This window comes from Penicillium digitatum, chromosome 2 (genome assembly GCF_016767815.1).
Source record: "Penicillium digitatum chromosome 2, complete sequence".
Classification (NCBI taxonomy): domain Eukaryota; kingdom Fungi; phylum Ascomycota; class Eurotiomycetes; order Eurotiales; family Aspergillaceae; genus Penicillium; species Penicillium digitatum.
Genome location: NC_089385.1, coordinates 784882 through 805228, shown reverse-complemented (window position 1 = coordinate 805228; position 20347 = coordinate 784882). Strand labels below are relative to the sequence as shown.

At 49.6% G+C, this 20347-nt stretch overlaps 8 protein-coding genes and 1 non-coding gene across 9 annotated transcripts; 3 read left to right on the top strand and 6 right to left on the bottom strand.

Annotated features, from left to right (window-relative positions):
- Positions 1-707: 707 nt before the first annotated feature.
- Pdw03_6358 (Alternative oxidase) lies at positions 708-1909 on the bottom strand (the record flags this gene model as incomplete). The annotated part of the gene is made up of 3 exons (XM_014680088.1): positions 708-1245; positions 1309-1599; positions 1653-1909. The coding sequence occupies 3 exons, from the start codon at positions 1907-1909 to the stop codon at positions 708-710; spliced, it is 1086 nt and encodes a 361-aa protein (XP_014535574.1).
- Positions 1910-3303: 1394 nt separating this feature from the next.
- On the bottom strand, positions 3304-3927 carry Pdw03_6357 (Acylphosphatase; the record flags this gene model as incomplete). Its single annotated transcript, XM_066101320.1, has 5 exons — positions 3304-3483; positions 3544-3613; positions 3689-3701; positions 3776-3806; positions 3913-3927. 5 exons carry the CDS (start codon positions 3925-3927, stop codon positions 3304-3306), a joined length of 309 nt encoding a protein of 102 aa, XP_065956403.1.
- A 725-nt stretch (positions 3928-4652) lies between these two features.
- On the top strand, positions 4653-6765 carry Pdw03_6356 (Glycerol:H+ symporter (Gup1), putative; the record flags this gene model as incomplete). The annotated part of the gene is made up of 4 exons (XM_014680090.1): positions 4653-4893; positions 4955-5022; positions 5105-5686; positions 5755-6765. 4 exons carry the CDS (start codon positions 4653-4655, stop codon positions 6763-6765), a joined length of 1902 nt encoding a protein of 633 aa, XP_014535576.1.
- Positions 6766-6995: 230 nt separating this feature from the next.
- Pdw03_6355 (Zinc finger, HIT-type) lies at positions 6996-7856 on the bottom strand (the record flags this gene model as incomplete). The annotated part of the gene is made up of 1 exon (XM_014680091.1): positions 6996-7856. The coding sequence occupies one exon, from the start codon at positions 7854-7856 to the stop codon at positions 6996-6998; it is 861 nt and encodes a 286-aa protein (XP_014535577.1).
- Positions 7857-8232: 376 nt separating this feature from the next.
- Positions 8233-8735, bottom strand: Pdw03_6354 (zinc finger HIT domain-containing protein 1; the record flags this gene model as incomplete). Its single annotated transcript, XM_014680092.1, has 3 exons — positions 8233-8316; positions 8415-8520; positions 8602-8735. The coding sequence occupies 3 exons, from the start codon at positions 8733-8735 to the stop codon at positions 8233-8235; spliced, it is 324 nt and encodes a 107-aa protein (XP_014535578.1).
- Positions 8736-8988: 253 nt separating this feature from the next.
- On the bottom strand, positions 8989-14879 carry Pdw03_6353 (Cellular morphogenesis regulator DopA; the record flags this gene model as incomplete). The annotated part of the gene is made up of 7 exons (XM_014680093.1): positions 8989-10257; positions 10310-11775; positions 11831-12057; positions 12109-14333; positions 14394-14543; positions 14602-14726; positions 14789-14879. 7 exons carry the CDS (start codon positions 14877-14879, stop codon positions 8989-8991), a joined length of 5553 nt encoding a protein of 1850 aa, XP_014535579.1.
- Positions 14880-14982: 103 nt separating this feature from the next.
- On the top strand, positions 14983-17292 carry Pdw03_6352 (Vacuolar fusion protein MON1; the record flags this gene model as incomplete). Its single annotated transcript, XM_066101319.1, has 6 exons — positions 14983-15104; positions 15163-15773; positions 15824-16680; positions 16739-16920; positions 16989-17223; positions 17284-17292. 6 exons carry the CDS (start codon positions 14983-14985, stop codon positions 17290-17292), a joined length of 2016 nt encoding a protein of 671 aa, XP_065956402.1.
- Positions 17293-17465: 173 nt separating this feature from the next.
- Pdw03_tRNA66 lies at positions 17466-17618 on the bottom strand. Its single transcript has one exon. It is a non-coding gene; the product is annotated as a tRNA-Thr (tRNA).
- Positions 17619-18841: 1223 nt separating this feature from the next.
- Pdw03_6351 (RNA-processing, Lsm domain) lies at positions 18842-20268 on the top strand (the record flags this gene model as incomplete). The annotated part of the gene is made up of 6 exons (XM_014680095.2): positions 18842-18844; positions 19159-19228; positions 19286-19372; positions 19424-19526; positions 19591-20101; positions 20155-20268. 6 exons carry the CDS (start codon positions 18842-18844, stop codon positions 20266-20268), a joined length of 888 nt encoding a protein of 295 aa, XP_014535581.2.
- Between the last annotated feature and the right edge of the window lie 79 nt (positions 20269-20347).

Genomic DNA, 20347 nt, shown 5'->3' with positions numbered 1-20347 from the left:
AATTTGTATCTGGGTTGCGTGAAGATCAATCACCACGTTCACAGTGATAAGGATTCTGCAGGAGAGTGATATGACATTAACTGTGAGGTGTGGGTGATCCACAGACGAGAAACGGCTTTTATGTACAAAGTGAATAGATTCATGAAAGGACAAATTTAATGGGACCTGCAGAACCGACGGGTGAGAAACTGCTTTTAGGGGGGGGGGGTGTGGGCTTCGACTAACCGGGGACTAAAAGGGGAAGCGGGTCAACTGCCCACATGGAAGTTGAAAGAGATGAGTGTTCCATTTCCCCCCGAAATAGACCAATAAGGCCCGTGAGGCCCCTATTTTTTGCGATTTTCAATTGGAAGATGAAGCTATACGGAGTTGACACAACTTCTGTATACTTCCAGGGCCTCGAACCTGGTCCACGGTGTTCCTGACTTGCCTGGTTGGGTTTAGCTTGTGCCCCACATTCCACGGTATGATGGTTGTCTGACAGCCGTGGAACGTTGGAACCTTCCTTGGAAGAGTGGCAAATCGTAATTCGAATGTAATTTGCATGTAAATCGTAATTTGCAAGTAAAAAGTAAATCTTATGTACATGAGTCTAGTTACAACTTCAATGTTGCAAAAGAGAAGAGATGATATGCAACAACCAGTAACCCTTTGTTACCCCATTTTTCACCCGTGAAAAAAAAAAATTTTTTTTCGTTGTGAATACCTCAAGGATTTACCTTTCCCCATTCAATGGTAAATATTTCTTTGCGATCCCAACCCTCTGGCTTCAGGTTATCAATGCCCTTCGTCGGGTGGCTTATACTCGGATCGATGTACTCAATCTGATAGGGATTGGGGTCGTGAGTTTGCTTGAGGTTGGCGAGGGTGTGATTAACCTCGCGGTGCTTGGCTTCGTCGGCGCGGACAAACAACAGCAGATCCCTCATTTGGCGCTGCCCCTCTGGCATTTGCCAGTACTTGATCGCAATCTCGGGTGCATCGAGATCCTTCCACTCCGGGAGCTTGCCGGTCTCTAATTCCTCAATTGCACGGCTGTAGGTAATGACAGCCTCCTCCTCAAGGTATCCGACAAATCTGTGGCAGATACGTGGGGAGATCAGGTATGCCAGGAAGAATCCATTGAAGAAGACACCCTGTGCCCCGATAACCATCAACCGCATGAACCAGCCTGGCTCGGCCAGTTTCAGGAAGGTAAGGAGGTGCATGCGTTCGTTGAACGCTTCTTCAAGCAGGGTTTCAATCCTAGATCCAAGGACGTGGGTTAGCATTGAAGGTGACGATTTCGGCTTGTGCAAGTGACTTTACCATCCATTATCCCGCTTCATCTTGCGAAGACTACGGAGATGTCGCAGCATGCCGCCCACCATCCCGGGAACACCGGCCACACTTTCCAAGAAGATAAACCGATTGAGCCATTTGTGCTCGGTCATTTGGAAGATACCCGAGAGTTCCTGGCCCGGCTTGGGATGCCTGTATCCTGTCGCCGTGTCCATGCCCCATCGGAACATCCGTACAGTTCCTAGGGCAACCCAGTCGGCCCAATTTGAAGCTTGTCTGTGGGCGACGCGAATTTTTCGCATTTGCGATTCGGTGTACCTGGCATACAGTCAAATTTTGGCTGAGATCGAGGGGCTTTGAAGAGAACGTACACTGGATGCACCCATGCCGTTTGCACCTCTTTGACATTTGGAGTCTTTGGTGGTGGGAAATAGTCTGTGATCTGGTTCTGGGGTGTTGACGAAATAAGGCGTTTGGATATAAGGCTGAATGTCGATGTGCGCTTGCTCTCGCCGAATGCAGGAGTGATAGTTGTTGCTGCAATGCCCGAGTAAGTTCGGACCGCAAGGTGCAGGTACTGCGGCTTTGCTGCAGCCCGCCAGGGAGCTCTCGCTGATCGAGTATTCATGGTGTAGCCTACGAGAGTGAATTAAGGAGTGGTCACGATTGAAGGTGATAAAGATATTAAAGATGTTGACGGGATTGAAGGTGATAAAGATGATGAGGTCAAGAAGAATCTGAAAGTAATTTAGAAGTTTAGATGAAGTGTTGGCTGTAATTGTCGAGAGATGGTGACTCCCATATTTAAGGCTTTCCAATCCACGCCATCCTTTGGACCCGACTAAGACCAGGGACAGTTGACAAGAAGAAAAAAAAGCCGTCGAAGAAAAAGCCCCGGAAAAGATTTGGTTGAACTCTTGGAGATTGAAATTGATGACATTCCGTATACTTCATTTCCCAGGCACCTAGATGACTTCCATCAACCTTTCATAAGATCGCCGACCCCTCAAGATCATATCACTATTGTGTTGCTGGAACAAGAAGCGACTACACCAGCCTTCCCATTATCATTGTACAATATTCACCTGTTCTACATCCCCAACACAACTCTTGCCTCCCAAAACGGTCAAGCCCTTGCTGGCAGGTGATTTCGGGAGGAACCGGGAACTTCTGACTCAGCCTGTCGCCGTTTGTATTGAATCCCGAGAAATCTTCTCAACAGAGTCAGGTTGAGGTCGTTTTCCTGCTCTCGGGATCTTTGAATATCTCTATTTCTATCTCGGTGAGCAGCTTGGTAATCCGAAAAAGAAGATTTGTCCGTTTCCTGCCGATCAAGGCACATCGCAATTGCGTACCTTACGCTTATTCTCGGCAAGATCTATAATTTCAGATTGATGTATATACAAAGAGCCTATCAAGTGTCAGTGCCCGTGAATATCTGCCAGCCGTAGAAAAATCTTTGTCATACTCCTTTACTGTGTTTGGTATCCATCGGTTACCTATCCTCTGTCTACCTATACTCTCTTTCAAGGTAAGAACCGAGAAAAAGACATGGGGCTGAAAGCTGATAGCTCGGATGTTTCTCCTCTATCATCAACTCTCCTCTCTGCATCGCTAATCCATGAATCTCTCTCACTTCCATCTTTCTTCACCTTCCATAATTTTACTTTTCATTGTTGTCCCAATGCTTTGCGTGATTCTGGCGCCGTTGGTCCTTGCTACAGTAGCCAAACTACTCAACTCCAGCTGTCTGATATGGCAGGACATCTGTTTTCAGGAACCATGGTGCCACATGGTCGAAAGTCTGAGTGCCCTCCAGGGCTGGCTGGCAGTGACTTGTGAATTAGAATATTGGCCGAGGTATTTCACACATTACTCTCTATGCAGCTAGGGAATAATCCCGCTCTACGGTGAATCACAAAGGACGAAGCTTTCTTGGCGCAATGAGGTAGAAGAATCTGGCTTGCGATGACCTCGACTTGGGTTCTGATTGACTGAGATCGAGCGAAAAGAAGTCAACTCCTAGTTCCCCGGCTTAAACATGGACTCTGCTGTTCGCATCACGGCAAACCCTTCCTCGTCATCCCGCACATCCAGGTTGCACTTCTCCAGCTTCACTACATGAGCCATGGAAGGACCTTTGTCGATGCATTGAAGGAACTTCTGCACTTTTTCGTTACTTCCCTGGGCCTCGCCTTCGACCTGATAAGATCCAAAGATCCAGTAAGCGCCACGTCTGAAGACACGACAGAGATCACTCACCCTTCCGCAAGTAGTATTCCTGACCCAGCCCTTGAGCTCACCAACCTTGGCACATTTTTGGGTGAAGTCTCTGTAGTGCGCGACAGGTAGGCCCTGGTTAATCGACAATGATGTCATCTGTTGAGAAGGGGGAGATGTTTCCTACCGGAAGCCGACACCTAGGAGTTTATATCAGTGACAGAGTGAATGGTAGTAGTTGAAGATTCTGAACGCGTCATGAGGTTTTACCCACCTTGAACGGTGCCATGGACTTTGAACGCAACCTGGAGCAGATAGAATATCAGCAGAGAACTTGTGGTTGTTGCCGAGCTATGGGTTGGTGATATGCATAGCAAAAAGACTGAACAGGATATACAGCAAAGAACCTACTCGTATGTTTGACATTGGGTATGAAAAATGGTGTTTTCGTTGAAGAGTTGGAAGAGGTAGAGTTGAAGTGTACACAAGGCTGATGTCAAGCCCCGAACACACTGCGGGTGCAACAAAACGGTTTACAATCCTTCTTTTTGAGAGAGAGGCAAGGTTCGAAAGATGCACCCTCAATTTAGATCGATTGTTATTCTATAGCTCTTCTCTACTTGATGTTTCAAGTCGATTTTGAAGACATGCATGTCATTTGTAAATCTCGTGGACTCAATTCCTCATCACCTACACGGTATTGCTTGGGGGCTAGCCCCCCCCCCCCCCCCCCCCCCCCCCGGAAATGTGATGCTCACCCTCAAGGGTCCCCATTAATATCGTTTAAGCAAGATTTAGTACTCAATATCGAAAACGGGATCTCCGTTTATTAGCTAGGAGAGGGAGAAGTGAGCCTTGCCAGGTTGGCTGTACCCAATGTGAGATGGGCGAGTGCTGATTGGGCCTAATCATCTACAACCTTGCAAGGGTACGGAGTAGACCATTCTTCATTAATTTTGAGGTCAAATGAAATTTTTTTTCTTAATTTGGGTTTAATCTTGTAAACTAAATAGTTCCGTGTCGAGATAGGGCACACATCTGTATGTAGATGTGGCCACGCGGTCCCTTGGCCCCTGAATACAACATGGAATCTCAACGGTCTGCCAACTTCAACTTCTCCAAACCTGCGCCGGACATGCCAGCGTTATAAAATGCCCTCCATTCTCGCCTGGCTTCGGCGGGTCTACTCGCTAGACACCCTTGACACTCGCTTTACCTCCTCCGCAACCCCTGCCCACACCAACACGCGACCTTCCGCCAAAGATGCCCGCAATGCAACCGCTCAGGGCGCGTCATCTTCACTTTGGCGCACCCCGGAATTTTTGGTTTACTACTTGTTCTTTATTATCCTTGTCCCTTTGATGTTCAAGACGATCATCAATGTCTCAAAAGGTGAGTACAAACCAGAGAAAAACCTGGAACTTGAAACTCTGACTCGAGATCAACGTCACAGAAAGCCACCCAACCTACTCCACATACTCTCACCTTTTATCACCCGGTTGGATCCCTGGCCGTCAGGTCGTAAGTGCGAAAACACGCAGCGTTCACCTATCCACGGCCATGAGGCCAGTTCCGACTGACATGATTGCTCCTATGCCCTCAGGACAACTCCGATGCGCAATATGAAAGCTTTCGCAACAATATTCCTGCCCTCCTACTCCTCCTAATCGCCCATCCGTTGGCTCGCCGTGTTTATCGGTTGTACATGAACCGCGCGAACGTTGAAACAAAGCGATCGAGCCATTCCGTGATCGGTGCGGGCGAGGCGCAACTTGAACAGCGAATGCGCTTCGACTTTTGGTTTGGACTGATCTTCATTATAGGGCTTCATGGAGTGTCCGCCTTGAAAGTGTTGTTGATTCTACTTTTCAACTTCCGAATCGGCAAGGATGTTCCTCGTGCCTACGTGCCTGCCGCTACATGGATCTTCAACATCGGCATCTTGTTTGCCAACGAACTCAGCGGCGGTTACTCCCTTGAGCGAATTGCGAAGGCGTTCGCTTCAGGCTCTGGGGCCTCAGAAGATGGCGCCGACGTGCTAGTCCAATGGGGTCAGACTCTAGATAGTCTAGGGGGACTGATGCCGCGATGGGAGGTCCTTTTCAAGGTCGCGGTGTTGCGCCTCATCAGTTTCAACATGGACAAATATTGGAGTATAGACTACCTTGCGGCAAGCCCGATTGAAGTAAGCCTTTCCATGTTCGATGAGCCACTCATCCCCACATGGCAATCAGACTGACCGAGTTCCACAAGAAGAAGCAACTAGATCCTACGACCCTATCCGATCGTGACCGGGTCAGAATCCCCGCAGAACCAACCGCTTTTACATTCCGCAACTACATCGCCTATATGCTCTACTCACCGTTGTATCTGGCTGGTCCGATCTTGACATTCAATGACTACGTATCCCAACAGCGATACACTGCGGCGTCAGTCACTCGAGCTCGCATCACGATGTACGCCGTTCGTTTTGGACTCACTCTGCTCTGCATGGAGCTTATTCTTCACTACATTTATGCGGTAGCAATCTCCAAAGCTAACCCAGACTGGTCCGCCTTCACTCCGGGGCAACTGAGTATGCTCGCCTTCTTCAACTTGCACATAATCTGGCTGAAACTCCTCATCCCCTGGCGATTCTTCCGTCTCTGGGCCCTCATAGACGGGATTGACCCACCAGAGAACATGGTCCGCTGCATGTCCAACAACTACTCTGCTTTGGCCTTTTGGCGTGGCTGGCACCGTTCATACAACCGCTGGATCGTCCGCTACATCTACATCCCACTGGGCGGTGGTGGTGGACGGCGGCCCCCCGGAGCACCCAAACCAGTCTCACCCCCCCGGTCCATCTTCGTGGGCAAGTTCCTACAAATCCGCAACTTCCTGCTAGTCTTCACCTTCGTCGCCTTGTGGCACGATATCAACCTCCGCTTGCTCATGTGGGGTTGGCTCATTACTCTCTTCGTTCTACCAGAAGTCTTGGGCGGCATGCTTTTCCCAGCCCACCGCTGGCGCTCGCATCCCACTGCGTACCGTGTTTTGTGTGGCGTTGGCTCTGTTGGAAACGTCCTCATGATGATTATCGCAAACTTGGTCGGCTTTGCATTGGGTTTAGATGGATTAAAGGATCTGCTTGCCAACCTAACAGGCTCCTACTCTGGGCTAGCGTACATGATTTCCTGTTGCGTGGTACTTTTTGTCGGCGTACAGGTTATGTTTGAGGTGCGCGAAGACGAGCTTCGCGCAGGCATCAACCTGAAATGTTGAGCCGTTCTCCATTTTTTCACCTCTATAAACCGCAGAGTTTACAGCACTGAATTCGTCTAAAAGAGCTCTTGGCTGTAAGGAACAATGTACACATCTTTAATTTGAGATGTCACATGAACATTTGTATTGATGATTGTACAGTTTTTGGTATCAATTCATAAAAGTCATCAGTAGAACAAGGCCAGACCAAGCTTCTTAGGAGTACACATACACTAGCACACACCAATCCCCTAGAAGAAAGCACCACACCTCGAATCCTCATGAACCTTGTAGCAATCCAAGCCACAAGTCCTCAAATGACAACTCTTGCACCGAATCTTCCCCCAGTATCCACACATGCAACAAAAGTGCCGTCCCGGCCGCCCCGACGCCAGCGGTTTCGCCCGCGACGCATGGTAAGAAAGCGGCGGCTCCGCCAGCAGCCTCTGCATAAGCCGATCAGAAGGCACAGGCGGCGCATACGAGCGCAGCAAGGGATCATTATCATATTCCGACTTGATAAGTTTCGGCTTCCGCAGCGGCTCATCATCAACATCCGTTTCCGCATCCGTAGTCTCCTGCGCAGGCGTCGACGCACCAGTCGGCGTACCCGCCATAGCCGCCGACGGACGTTTGATGCCTGCCGTGCTGGCCGGTGTCGCGCTGCGGCGCGCAGCAGCCTTGCCTCCCTTGGCCGCAACGAGGTTCGCGCCTCCTGCGCCCTGCATACCTGCTATACCCCCGCTGCCAGATGCTATTGCCGCTTCTTCGTCGTCGAGGTGGTTCCGGAAGGTCTTTTGGGATTGGAGGATGCGGCGGACGTTCGAGGTGGTCTTTGCTCTTGTGCCGCGTGCGCCGGCTTCGCGGGCTTGTTTCACTGGTGCGGGGATGGTGACGTCGCGCTGGTTCTCGCGGTCTAGTTCGGCAATGTGGCGGGCGATTGCGTTCGCTTGTCGTGAGGAAATATCGCCGCCTTTGCCGGCGTCGCGGATGCCGCGTTTGCGGCCTAGGGTTGGGGCCATCGCTTGGGTGGGGTCGAAGCCCCGGGCTGGGGCGTAGGACCAGCCTGGTGTGGCTGTTGATGTGTCGGAGACGAGTTCGACGCGGAACATTTTGAAGTTGCAGGTTGCGTGGTGTTTTGGTGATGATGCGGAAGTGGATGATGGCCTCGGGGAGTTTGTTGGAGATCATAGAATGTTTGTCTTGTTTGCAGCGAATCGGGGGTGTAGAGAGCACTATGTACATTGTATAGAGCTGAAAAGTTTAGTTGGTGAACTATTTGGGAAAAGAAAGGCTGAAATTCCAAAAAAGCTGGAACTAATTTCATGCAAAAAAAACAAAACAAAAAACTAATAGCCATGCCCTGGCCATCAGAGAGTGAGGATGAGCATCATGTCCAGGGTTGACAAGCTTCACGCACAGAAAACAAATGCACCCAACACCTCAAAGCCATAATAAATACACAGATGAAACATCCTGAAAAGCCACTTATTTCTTTTTGTTCAGCTGATCAACTCTGGACTCCAGTTCTGTAATATACGACTGGAGCTTAATGGTAGCCTTTTGAAGTGCCTGTGAAGGGGACAAATAGTTCAGCAAAGGTCAAAATCCGAAGAAGAAATAGGGAGTTTCCTCTTCGAGACTCGGTATTTGAGAAGCTATCAACATACCGAAATGTCATCAGACAACATCTCATTGGCCAGTCGGTACTCAGATAGGATGTAATAGTACACCGACGCGCCGGCGGCAACAGATCCAGTCAAGAACCCAAAGACACTATCGGATGTTAGCAAGAGTACCTAGAAACTCGTGGCCACTTGACATTGAGTGTCATCGAAATAGGGGGATTCCTCGTACCCTCCGCGGAAAGCTCCCACGGGCTTGCTTGATGGTAGCGGCATGGCGGACTCCCAGTGGGCACGGGAGGATGAGAAGGACCGGATGCCGAGGCGTCCGCGCAAAGGGAGAAAGATCCTTGTGCCAATAGGCATATTGACAATTTAATTTCAAAATTTAGAGGGGAGATTTAGGGATTGTTTGGTGGAAGACGGTGGCAAAGGAAGTTCGTTGGAAGTGACGTTGATGAAATGCGGAGGCCCGGGCGGCTCGGAACTTGGAGACCTGAGGCCTTTTATGTATAAAGGGAGAATAAAAGGGAGACTACAGCCATACAGAAAGATCCTTGGAATCGCTTGAATGTAACATCTAGTAAGAATGCTAAAAGTACATAATTTATCGCGTCTCTTAATTGGCCATTGTACTCTCGTTGAAGAGATCCGCCAACAGGTCGTCTCGGCACACTGTCAAATCTACGCTGCCCATGCCGTACGTACTCTCAAACACATAGATACTCAACCGAGCGAAGAATGGTCGTAGGACCCGCTCAACTATATCATCCTTGGCTGTCTCTCGGATCCAGTCTGAGATGAGCCATGGCCGCTTAAGACCACTGTGGGTCTGGGCCTCGTTGGTCTCTGTGGGGATAGTGGGTGAGCCTGCACCGCGTGGACCAAAAGTCTGAGAAATTTCATCTGCCAGAGCAATGGGCTCCCAGCGGTCAGGCGGATAGACCGCATCAATCGTGTCGGTTACGAAAAGCCATTCAAGGAGCTGGAAGTCGTCTGGGGTGAGGACAAGCAGTACGTCGAGCAGCTTGCATGCTTGAAGCAGCGAATAAGAGTTGTAGACTTCCGGCTGGGAGCCTTGGGGTACTGCAGAGATGGCTTCTTGCAGTTCTGTGTTGATCAGGGGCCAGAATGGCGCCATGGCAGAGGCAGAAGACTTGAGCGCGACTGCTCGAAGAACCATGAACACTTCCGCTCGAGTGGCAGAAGATGGCGACGAGGCGCTAGTTGCCGCAAGAAGATCTTCCAGTTTCTGAAGCAATGCTGGCAATTCACCAACAAAGTAATCATCACTAGCGGAAAGCAGGAGTAGCGCGATTCGCCGGAGGTTGAGCTGCGCTTTGCGATCAGCTTCTAACCGAGCTGCAGAGGCTCCTACGCCGAACATAATGCCCGCTGAGCTTGGTGGTGGAAGGCGGACAAGAAATTCGGATAGCCTTTCCTTGTCGGCGAGAACCCACTGGCGCAGCAGGTCTATCCAACTGTCCTTCACCAATTCCAAATGCAATCCAAAGAATCGGGCATCATGGAATGCGTCGGATATGTCCTTCTTCCACAGTTTCGCCGCAGCTGGTACTTTAGCCATTTGCTGTAGAAGAACCATGACATTACGGTTGAGATTGTTAGGGAACAGACGTGACCGAATGAGAGGGCCAACCACATTAGTCGAGACACTGGTAATGGCGGTATTGATCCGATCTGAATCACCTAGTGTCGTGATGAACGACGGCATAGAAACCGCTAGAATGCTCAGCATATCATCGGGTCCAGTATGAGTGACCGAGGTACGATCATGATCCACCGAAGATCTTGCCATAGGCCCAGTGTCATGACTGAGGCCCAGGGGCTTGCTGGTAAAGACCGCAGTAAGGAGTCGTAGAAGGACATCCTGCGGTAGAATTGTTAGTGACAATGATAAATCCAGCAGTGAATACACATACTCCAAGTTCCTTTCGCATACGGCGGTCTTCACCGAAGGTTGTATTCTCCAATTTCACCCCTAAAATAGCCGCGAATTCAATCAGACGTGGAAGAATCTGCCGGTGCGGGAATGGGTTGCTAAGAACATCGCGCAAGAAAGTTGTGCAGTCTGTCCAAATCTCGTCAAGGACATCGTCGTCCAGTGAGCGGGCATAAGTAACCAAAAAGCTAGCAAGCTCGGACTCAGAAAGATTGGATGTCAACGAAGACTTCCGGCTAGGATCCAGGGCACTAGGATTAGTGCGAGTGTAGATCGCATTGAAAATGGCAGGAATTGTGATTTTTGGGCTTGACCCATCGAGTGTATGAAGGAGATTAAAAATTAGTGACGCTATCTCCTTGTCAGCCTTGGTCCACATTTCCACCAAGGTTTCAAGGCACTCAAGTGCCTCTGCGGTGAAAAAGTGCTCTAAGATCCGCCGTGAGCGGTTTCTCATCCGCAAAGAGGTGTACTGAAATGAGGCTAGAGATTCGCAATCGGGGAGAGAGTTGCTGTGATCTCCTGCACCCCACGCCCAGATAGAGAAGCACAAACGAACGGCATCTTGGAAACAGAGAAGAACAGTCAAGCGGTCGTTGGCGGTATTTGGGCGACCTTGTCCGCCTTCCGAATTGAATACCCCGGACACCATGTTTCCGAAGAAGCCCTGGGCTTGGTCAGGGGTCTTGACTGTTGGAACATTGGATTCTTCCACAATGAGACGTTCGTGGGCATTTGCGATGCAGGTCTCGAGACCAGTCAGAAGGGCAATGGTGACATGCTCAGAACGGTCCTGCGGCCAATCCTCTGTTTGCTGGAAAGACAGCTGAAGTCTACCATATGATGCTCGGATTTCCCTGCATAAACATTCCACGAGCATCAATAGGATCTGGAATATGGAGCCTGAGTAAAGAGGGAGCACCTCACATAGCAAGACTATCCACTTGTCCACAATTCCTCGGGATTTAGTCGAGCTAATGCCCTTTATAAGACAATCAAGAAGCCGCTCTGGCGGCTGCGGTAGCTGCGTTAGCAGTTGTCTCAGGTCCCCCTTTTCACTGGTGAACGACAAGATCGAAGGACTGGTCAGCCTATCTTGGGAGGCAGCTCGTAAATGTTTCGGCCGAGGTGGCGGTGGTGGTAGATACACTTGCGCAAATCGCACCTTCAATGCAGCAAGGAGTGTGTCGATCAGTGCACCCTGAACCGCGATACTACCTCCCTCAGAGGATACAAGAAGGCGCTCGACCAAAAAATCATCAATGCCAGACTCCACTAGTTCCTCCGCTCTGGGTCCAAGAAGAAGTTGCCGCATGAGCTGGAGTGCGTCCTTGTGTAGTCGTTCTCCATCTAGACTAACTTCCATAGGAGCTGGGGATAGTGCGCTGGCGATTCGAAGAGTTGCATCAAACATGGCGGAATGGAGGCTTTTGAAGTCTGCAGTTTCTATTCAAGGATCCATATCAGCAACAATTTTTTCGTGGGAAAACAAATCACCTACCTTCGGGTTTGGACGTTTCAAGGCGCTTCTCGTTGCCCAGCACATGTGTAAGAAGTGCGATCCATCCATTGTGCGAGAGCGCGGATATTATGTTTGAGGCTGTCTGTAACAGATAGTCACACTCCTTATAGTCATCCGGGGAAATTGAATATATTTCTTTATTCTTCTCGCCGATTTCATCAGGTTCAGAAAGCTCATCAAGATTCGAGATGACAACATGGAAAACCCTGGTAAAATATTAGATGTAGATAATAGTTTGGGATGAGGAGCCGACTTACTTGTGGATAGATGGTAAGTCTTGCAGCCATAGTTGAACGCTCTGCGAACTGTCACTTGACTCTTGGGAGAGAAGATCGAGGACAATGAAAAGAGGGCGCTCGAGCATAGAGCATTGATAAGAGAACAGGGTCCCTCCAACCTCAAGCACTTGCTTTGGCGGCTGCTCGTGTGTGTTATGATGACTGTGGTTCCACAAGACATAGAATCGCTCAGCTTGTTGCTCTGACGAAAGGTGGCGGGATGCTGCATTTGACACATTGACCATTAAAGCTGCCAAAGACGCCTCGACGAGGTGATCAATCCAAGAGACCGAGTGCAGGAGCCATAAGCAGCGGACGGCTTCCACGTGAAACTTTGGACTAAGGGGTGATAGGTACCACCAAAGCTGGTTGACAAGAGGGGCAATTAGATCACAAGCATCCTCATAGCTGATATAGAACCCAGGAGTCTGGATGAAAAACAGGCTCGTCACTGTCGAAGCAATAGTCGATATGACACAGAAGGAGGCGGTTGTTGGCTTGTCCTTCCCTAAGCATAGTCGCCGAGAGAGCGCTCCATACAGTCTTCGGTCTCGTAGAACGCGGGACTTTGGAAGCTTCTTCAGCAAAGTCACAAGAATATCGAGTGGTTCATGAATAGATGAGTTCCCATCGCGGCTTTCTAGAGCGGCGATAGCTAGTTCATGAGCTTCTCGAATGATCATTTCGCCAAGATTCTTAGGGGTATAGGGAAGAGGCGGAAGCTCCAGACTAGTTCTGCTCTGTTCATAGAAACTGTGGACGGTTTTCAAAATATCCGTACCACGGCCCTTTGTGTCGTTGCCAGCAGTCTTTTCAGAGCCTGTTTTTTTGAAGAACGCCCGCTCTGTGAGTAAAGCAGTCAACGGTTTGAGGACTTTGTTCAATGCGGAGGTCACAGCCTGTTTGCTGGCAGTGTTCTTCTTGGATGAAATATCTCTCAGCTTCACAAGCACAGACAATGCCAGCAGAGGCACATGAATCTGAACCATGTCTTCCTCACGCACATTGAAATTCTCAATGATAAATTGTGCAAGATCCAAGTCACGCAAAACCCGGTCGCCATCAACATCTGCGTCAAAAGACCGATAATCAACCAGACCCATAAGCTCGGAGAATATCACACCACTTTCAACGCCATCAAAGAAGGCGCTTGCACTGCGGAAAACCTCTTCAAAGTGGCTCTCGGGGGCTGTGGATTCAAATGCCTGAACACTGCGTATAGTGGGCAAGAAAACTGCAGGGACAATGTATCCACCAATTTCCCAGCGATCCATTAGCGATAAAGCTATGCGAAATGGCTTGGTTCTATCGGAAGGAATGCATGGCGCCTGTTTGATCATGTCCAGTAGACCAGTGACCAATGGCTGTAAGCCTACCCGGCTGAAGTATTGTGATTGTGTGAGTTCCTTTCCATCAACAGAGACAGATCGAGTGGTTTCCGATGAGAATTTTCGATCATCCATTGAAGAGCTATCGTTTGGAGAGTCTGGTCCTAAGAACCAAGCCCAGAGTCGGCGGTTCAAGCTCATGTCTCGCCGAATGACCACCCCAACAGCTGCAATTACCAAGGTTCGAAGATCACTACCCGCAATTTTATTTTGCAAAATCGGAGAGCTAAGTGGAAGGTGGGTGACAAGAAGATCGAGGAAGTTACGTTGAACAAGGAGCTGGTCGTCAGATAAGCCTGATGCAACACATCGAATCAAGAGGCCAGGCTCCGGTAAAATAACAGAGTCTGCTGCGGCCAGTATCTCTGGTGGTATATTCTGCGGATCGTTCTCACCAGCCGTGCTCAGTCGACGATCTGCGATACCTAGCTTCGGGAGGTAGCGGTTCAAGTAGGCGAGGACGCCAAGACGTCGACTGGGGTTCGTGATAGATGCGAGAAAGAGGCATTGCCAGAAATACTGCCCAGATGCCCCAGCCTCAGACGTCCTTTGAGTTTCAAGTTGTCTAGCGGCATCTCGCAGTTTATTAATTGTGCGTAGCGTTAGCTCAAAATCATCACTCGTCTCCTCTTCAAGACCAGGAAGTAGGGCTAAGATGATTGCTTTCAAGGCGGGACGGATAGCCCATGGTTCCAGATCAACGATATATCCCTCTATCAAAGATAGAAACAAGGGGCGGACAGTAAGAGATGCGAAAGTCAACGTTGGCGCAAGGCCAGGGAGATACAAAGGCAGGTCGTGCGATAATCCCTCGAGCTAGTTGTAAATAGATGCATCAGCACGCACATTGCTAGCCTTTCAGGTGGCCACCCATACCTTGATCAATCCAAAGATGTATGCGTAGACTTCGAGGGTCTTTTGGTGCACGCCTGATGGCAACGATGGGTTCAAGCACTGGGCGAGTCGCTTTGACACTAACACTTTGTGAGGGACGACAGGTTGATCGGGAGGGTGGGTTTGGAGTGCCTAAAGATTTAAAATCAGCAATTCTGGAGGGCAGCGAAACTAATTCGGGCGAGCTCACTTTTAACAGCCGACCGAGAAATGAGATATAGTCAGCCCATTCTTGGAGAGCGTTGTCGAAGAGCGAAAGCGCTCGTTCAACACTAGACGCATATCGGCGATAGTTCTTGTCTTTTTTCAGAGAACCTAAAACCATCAGATACAATCGGACACAGTCCTCTCGTACAATTCTTAGGGTGGGCACAAACCTTCTCTGCCTTGTAGACGGGTGCGCGTCAAGGAGCTCTCGGAGCTTGCGGGGGAGTTCGACCTCGGAAAGGCACTGGGATCAAGGCTCATGATGCCAACGACGAACGTAAATTTGGGTTGAAAGCTTTGAACTACCCTCCGTCATATTTAGGACATCAAAGATGACCCTGTCGGAAATGGAGTTGGCGGTTGAATGTTGGCCAGAAGCCACGCAGCGCAGGCGGCCACGTTCAATTGTTTTGTTCCGCCTTGGGGTAGCTCCGACTCGCCGTCAACGTCCAGCAACTGTCAAATCGACAATCACCACTCAACAAGGTATCCATATATTTGCAATGAACTATGAGCATTAAATGAGCTGAAGACCCGCGACGAGTGACCGCGTCAAAAAGCGCATGCCTGCAGCGGGGATGAATACACAGGGAGACCCAAATACCGATGGCGAACAGCCTGTCGAAACCTCCAAGCAACCGTATCTTTCTAGCTCTACAACCCCAGATCACGATGAGAACAGTGACAGCTCAGAGGGAGAGCGGCCACCTTTACCCCCGCGACCAAATAAATTGAGTCTATTGAACGATGAAACGGGCCCCCGGGCAGCTCTGCAGGCAGAGGCAACGACGGCTATCTCAAGAACCGATACCGAGACACAATTACTGGAAGCTGTCGACAGCCCATACTCTGCCCTGGCTGTTCGCAGTCTGACCCGGGGTCCAAAGGCCAGGGCGAGCCTCAGCCAATTGGCGAGCCCGCGGGGTAGCGAAGCTGGTGACTCCGCTAGCATTAGAAGCTCAATCCCAAATGGTGATTTCGGGGATGTTGAAGCGCTTTTCGTGGATTTTGCTGCCACAGTGCCTGTTAGTCAAAGACAAGGTGCTACCGGTCTACTTGACTTCCCTGAATTTGCGGCCGACGATATAGATGATGATGGAATTCAAAGCGAGTTTGAAGCAGTTGGTGAACTCAACGAGGAAGGTGATAACGAAGGTTAGTGTCAATTATTTTTTTCCTTGTTCCAAACTAATGACGCATAACAGAACTGCTACTCCAGCGGTGGAAAGCAAAGCGCAAGCACTATGTGATCCTATCTGCCGCCGGTAAGCCGATTTGGACAAGGCATGGCGACAGCGGCCTAATATCTGGCTATGTCGGGGTTATTCAAACCATTATTTCATTTTATGAAGAAGCAAATGATCATCTACGAGGTTTCTCTGCTGGTGACACTAGGTTTGTTGTATTGACACGGGGATCTTTACACCTTGTTGCAATCAGCCGTATGATGGAGAGTGACAATCAGCTTCGGCTTCAACTGGAAGCATTGTATATGCAGATCTTATCTACATTAACACTACCGTCTTTGACTCATCTCTTCTCTGTGCGGCCTTCTACTGATCTATCACGGCCCTTGCAGGGTTCGGAGTCCCTTCTATCATCTCTGGCAGACAGTTTCACGCGAGGGTCTCCATCGACGTTGTTATCGGCTTTGGAGTGTCTAAAAATCCGCAAAAAACACCGACAAGCCATCAACAATGCACTTCTTAAAACTAAAGCTAGCACTCTTCTATATGGTTTGCTTGTGGCCGGTGGACGACTCGTCAGTGTTGTCCGACCGAAGAAGCACTCCTTACATCCAGGCGATCTACAGCTCTTATTCAACATGATTTTCGAAGCCGACGGAGTTAAAGCTGGCGGTGGAGAATGTTGGATTCCCGTCTGCTTGCCTGGCTTCAACAGCAGCGGCTATCTCTACATGTATGTGAGCTTTCTCGACATTCGTGGCGAGATCGAACATAGTGCAGAGATCACCAAAGACGAGTCTGTTGCCATCGTTCTTATCAGTCCCGACAAAGAGGCTTTCTTTGAGATGCAAGGAATGCGTGATGCTCTTTTGGAGGTGGGATTGAACAATTCTGCTCGATTGAATATAGTATGTGGTACTAACGAGGCAATAGCAAATGGAAAAAAACGGCAGTCTGAAGGAGATCAAAACGGCAATTGACAATGGCCGACCCGCAACTACTGATATAGTTCCTGGGACTGTCCTCCATCATTTCCTTTACAAATCGCGCGCCAACGTACAATTCACCATGTCATCGTATGCCCCTGAGTTCTCCTCTGTGACGCGGCGACGAAGGTGAGCAATACCCCCCTCCGCTATTTGGGAATGCTTGTAATAAGAAATGATTCTGATTGTGCCTGTAGATTGATGTCGATGTACAACAACTTGCACGCGAGCATCCACGCCAAGAATACCCACGTCAAAGTCCATCACTGTGTTTCACGGTCAGCCACTTCATTTGGATGGGTAACCCCTGTGTTCGAATTCTATTGTATCGCTGAGCCAAACACTAATCGAAATGCACTTGCCCAAAGCGCTAGCAAGATAGCTCAGTGGGTGCAACGTGAAGAAGAGAGGTTATTCATTATTGGCGGCGCGGTACGTACTTTTTATCTCTGTGGTTATTCTACCAAAAGAGGCCAAACTGATCTTATCAAGGTTTTCTAATGTCTTCCGATCTTTTCGCACTCAGGCAACGAAGAAAGTTCTCTGTATATACCATCTCGTGATTTATTATACCCCAATGCTACGTCCACCCCAACCCCACCTACTCGTTTCAACGAATCTTAGCCTACCTCTCTCCCATAGGATGGGAAAGAAAAAGGGAAAAAAAAAGATGATGGTGACAGTGGGGTTCGAACCCACGCCTCTTTCGAGACCTGAAGTCTCACTAGTTAAAGTGACTTAAGTCTGTCTACGATTAGTATAAATTCCAAAACGTGCACGAAGATGCTAACTAACCAGGCGCCTTAGACCCACTCGGCCATATCACCGCATATTCAAATATTCTGAAGGAGATTTAATTAGTTCCAAAATGGGGAGGAAAAGGCACGATTTGCTATATGCTGTATTGAGTGGTTTTTGCACTGTTTACACTATTTGCGCTGCGGAGTTTGCTCTGTAAGCCTTGTCTTTTAGCAGAAATCTAAGGGTCCGGCAAAGAAAGTCTTGGACTCAGAGGCCATCTGGCAACTCGCTAAACAGCACGGGGCGCGACTGGACGCCGCCCGTCCGGCAGGAGTTGAGCGGAGCGATCATCTCGGACGCTCCTTCCTCAAGAGGGGGAGCTAGCTGAGTCAGCGGAACCCCGCTCTCCGAAGAAGTATAAGACAACGAAGCTTCCGCACCATCAGGAGGAACGCTCTCGGAGGAACGCTCTCGGAAGAAAGGACCGTCGCCATCGGATCATCTTCGGCTCCAAGAAGAAATCGACAATTGCTCAGGAAAAGACTCTGACGACGTCAGCATGTCTACCTCGTTTCGAGTCAAGGCCGTCTAGGGTCTCCAGGATGGGTTTGAGGATCCTGTGGATTTCTTTGACGATATCAAGACTGCAGTTGAAAGGGAATACAACCGGGAGTCCGCAGCACTGAAGGCTGCCGGAAGGCTGGTAGAAGCGAATGGGATGGAAGCTCATGCAGCCGAAGAAAAGGCTCTTTAAGACAAAAAGAATCGGGATTGTCGCTTATTATTCCGTTGGGCACCTTTCTTGTTTTTCTGATCTTCGAACTTGTTTTGGACTTTTACTTGGTTTCGTTGATTTCAGCCTGGACTGGCTTGTAAAACACGCATCCAATGTGCACAGTTGAAACTCTCTCGTTCGGTGGTTTTTCTGAACCAATTTTTTTATTGTGGTAATATGTACTTGAGAGATGTTCTTCTGTTCTCATGAAATTTATGAAATTTCTAATTTCCAAAGGCAGTACATATCTTTGATTGGAGTCAGCTTTCAAGGTTATCGCTCCTTCTATTGACCTATTTTGTACATGCGCTACTTTCTTGCCGATATACAATTGGGGCATGGTGATCCTTTTATGCGACTAGCTTTTCTTCCGGGGCTTGCATCTAAAAAAGAAGTAGATCGATGTTATTTGTGTAGTAACTATGATTCTTTCCGTGGACTAGAGGGGTAATGTCCACCCATCTGAGAGACATCAGCAACCCATTTTGACAATGCATGGATATGCACCGGGATTTGATCCAACCAGTACTACATATGGTTCATCCTTCCAATCCCGTGCCATGAAATCGTTTGCTTCCACTCCCTATTGATGATAGAAATATTCGAGGATGTCGCGATCCATGTTGTTTTAGATTGATTGTTGCCTGAGGCGACGATGAAGTAATCGAATGTTAGCACTAAACCCAAAAGGGCATTCGTGCAACGTCGACCCTGCCATCTAATCGCAAGCCCTCAAGCCCATTGTTCTCTCATAAATTCCTGGTTTGGGTGTGGTGCTTGTTTTCTGTTCTCTTCCTTTGGGGTTGTGCCAATTTGTCTGCTCCACCTGAGCCACGCTCATTTGTCAACAGAGGAGTCGATTTACAGCGCCGTCCAGCCCACCCTTGACCAACAAGACGGGGTGCAATAGCTCCTCACAGGGCAAGCCGACTTCAAATTGTGCCGATCTACTTCCAATGTCCTGACCCCGTCGTATAGGACTTGACTACTGCGCTACCAACAGTCAACGGGATTCTCTGTCGTCTGGAGGGGATCATCATACCCTGGTCGCCGAGCAGCTCTCACGTGGAGGCTAGAGCTATAGGTCTATGGCGGAGAACAAGCGCCAGGTTTCAGTAAAGGCCTCTGCGCAGAAACAATCTGGTAACGCAGTAGGCCCCGGGATGGCGACACCCACAGTGCCCCTGGAGGCCGCACTGAGCGGGGCGATCGGTGCCCGGTGAGTCTTATCTGCCAGCGATGGTGTATACAAAGTCGCAGAATGCTGACATTTCCCGGTCTAGCGTTCGTATCACGACCGCGCAGCCTATTCAATCCACTTTCGAAGGTACACTCTTCACAGCATGCCCAATCACCAACCTCGTGGCCATCAACACGGCCCCCGCACCCAACTCCGGCGACGCCAAACAGGCGCAGAACGGCGACTACCGCGTGATCCCCATCTCGCGCATTCAAAACTTCCAGCTCCTTGCCCTTGCCCCACCCTCGAACTCCAGCTCGTCCTCGTTCACAGACGCACATCCCACAATCCAGGCACTCGATACCCGTGCGCTCAGGGCTCGCGAGGCAAAGGCTATCGGCGAGGCGCTTGACCGTGAAGCGCGTCGTGGTAAGGGCGTTACTACACAGGCCCAGGATCTATTTGATGCTTTCAGCCGCACTATGCCCGCGCGATGGAACGGCCACAACATAATCGTCGCCGATGCTGTGACAATTGCTCCTCCTTACCGCGTTGATGATTGTCGTTCGATCGTGGAAGGTGATACGGCTGCTCTTGCGCGAGTGCGCAAGGTGGTAAGTTGTTTAATCATCCATGCCAACAAAACGGAGCTAACTTCTGGAACTAGCTCGAGATGGAGCGAAAGAAGATTGAGCTTCGCAATGCCAGCGCCACCATCGGCTCGACTAGCACCTTCTCTCGCATCCCGAATCTTCCTAATGACCAGCGTAAAGGTGGATAATGTGCCTGATCTCGCAAATTCCGGAAACGCAGTCCTCCGATGAAGTTGTGGATAGGTCTGACGTCAGTCTGAGCGTCTT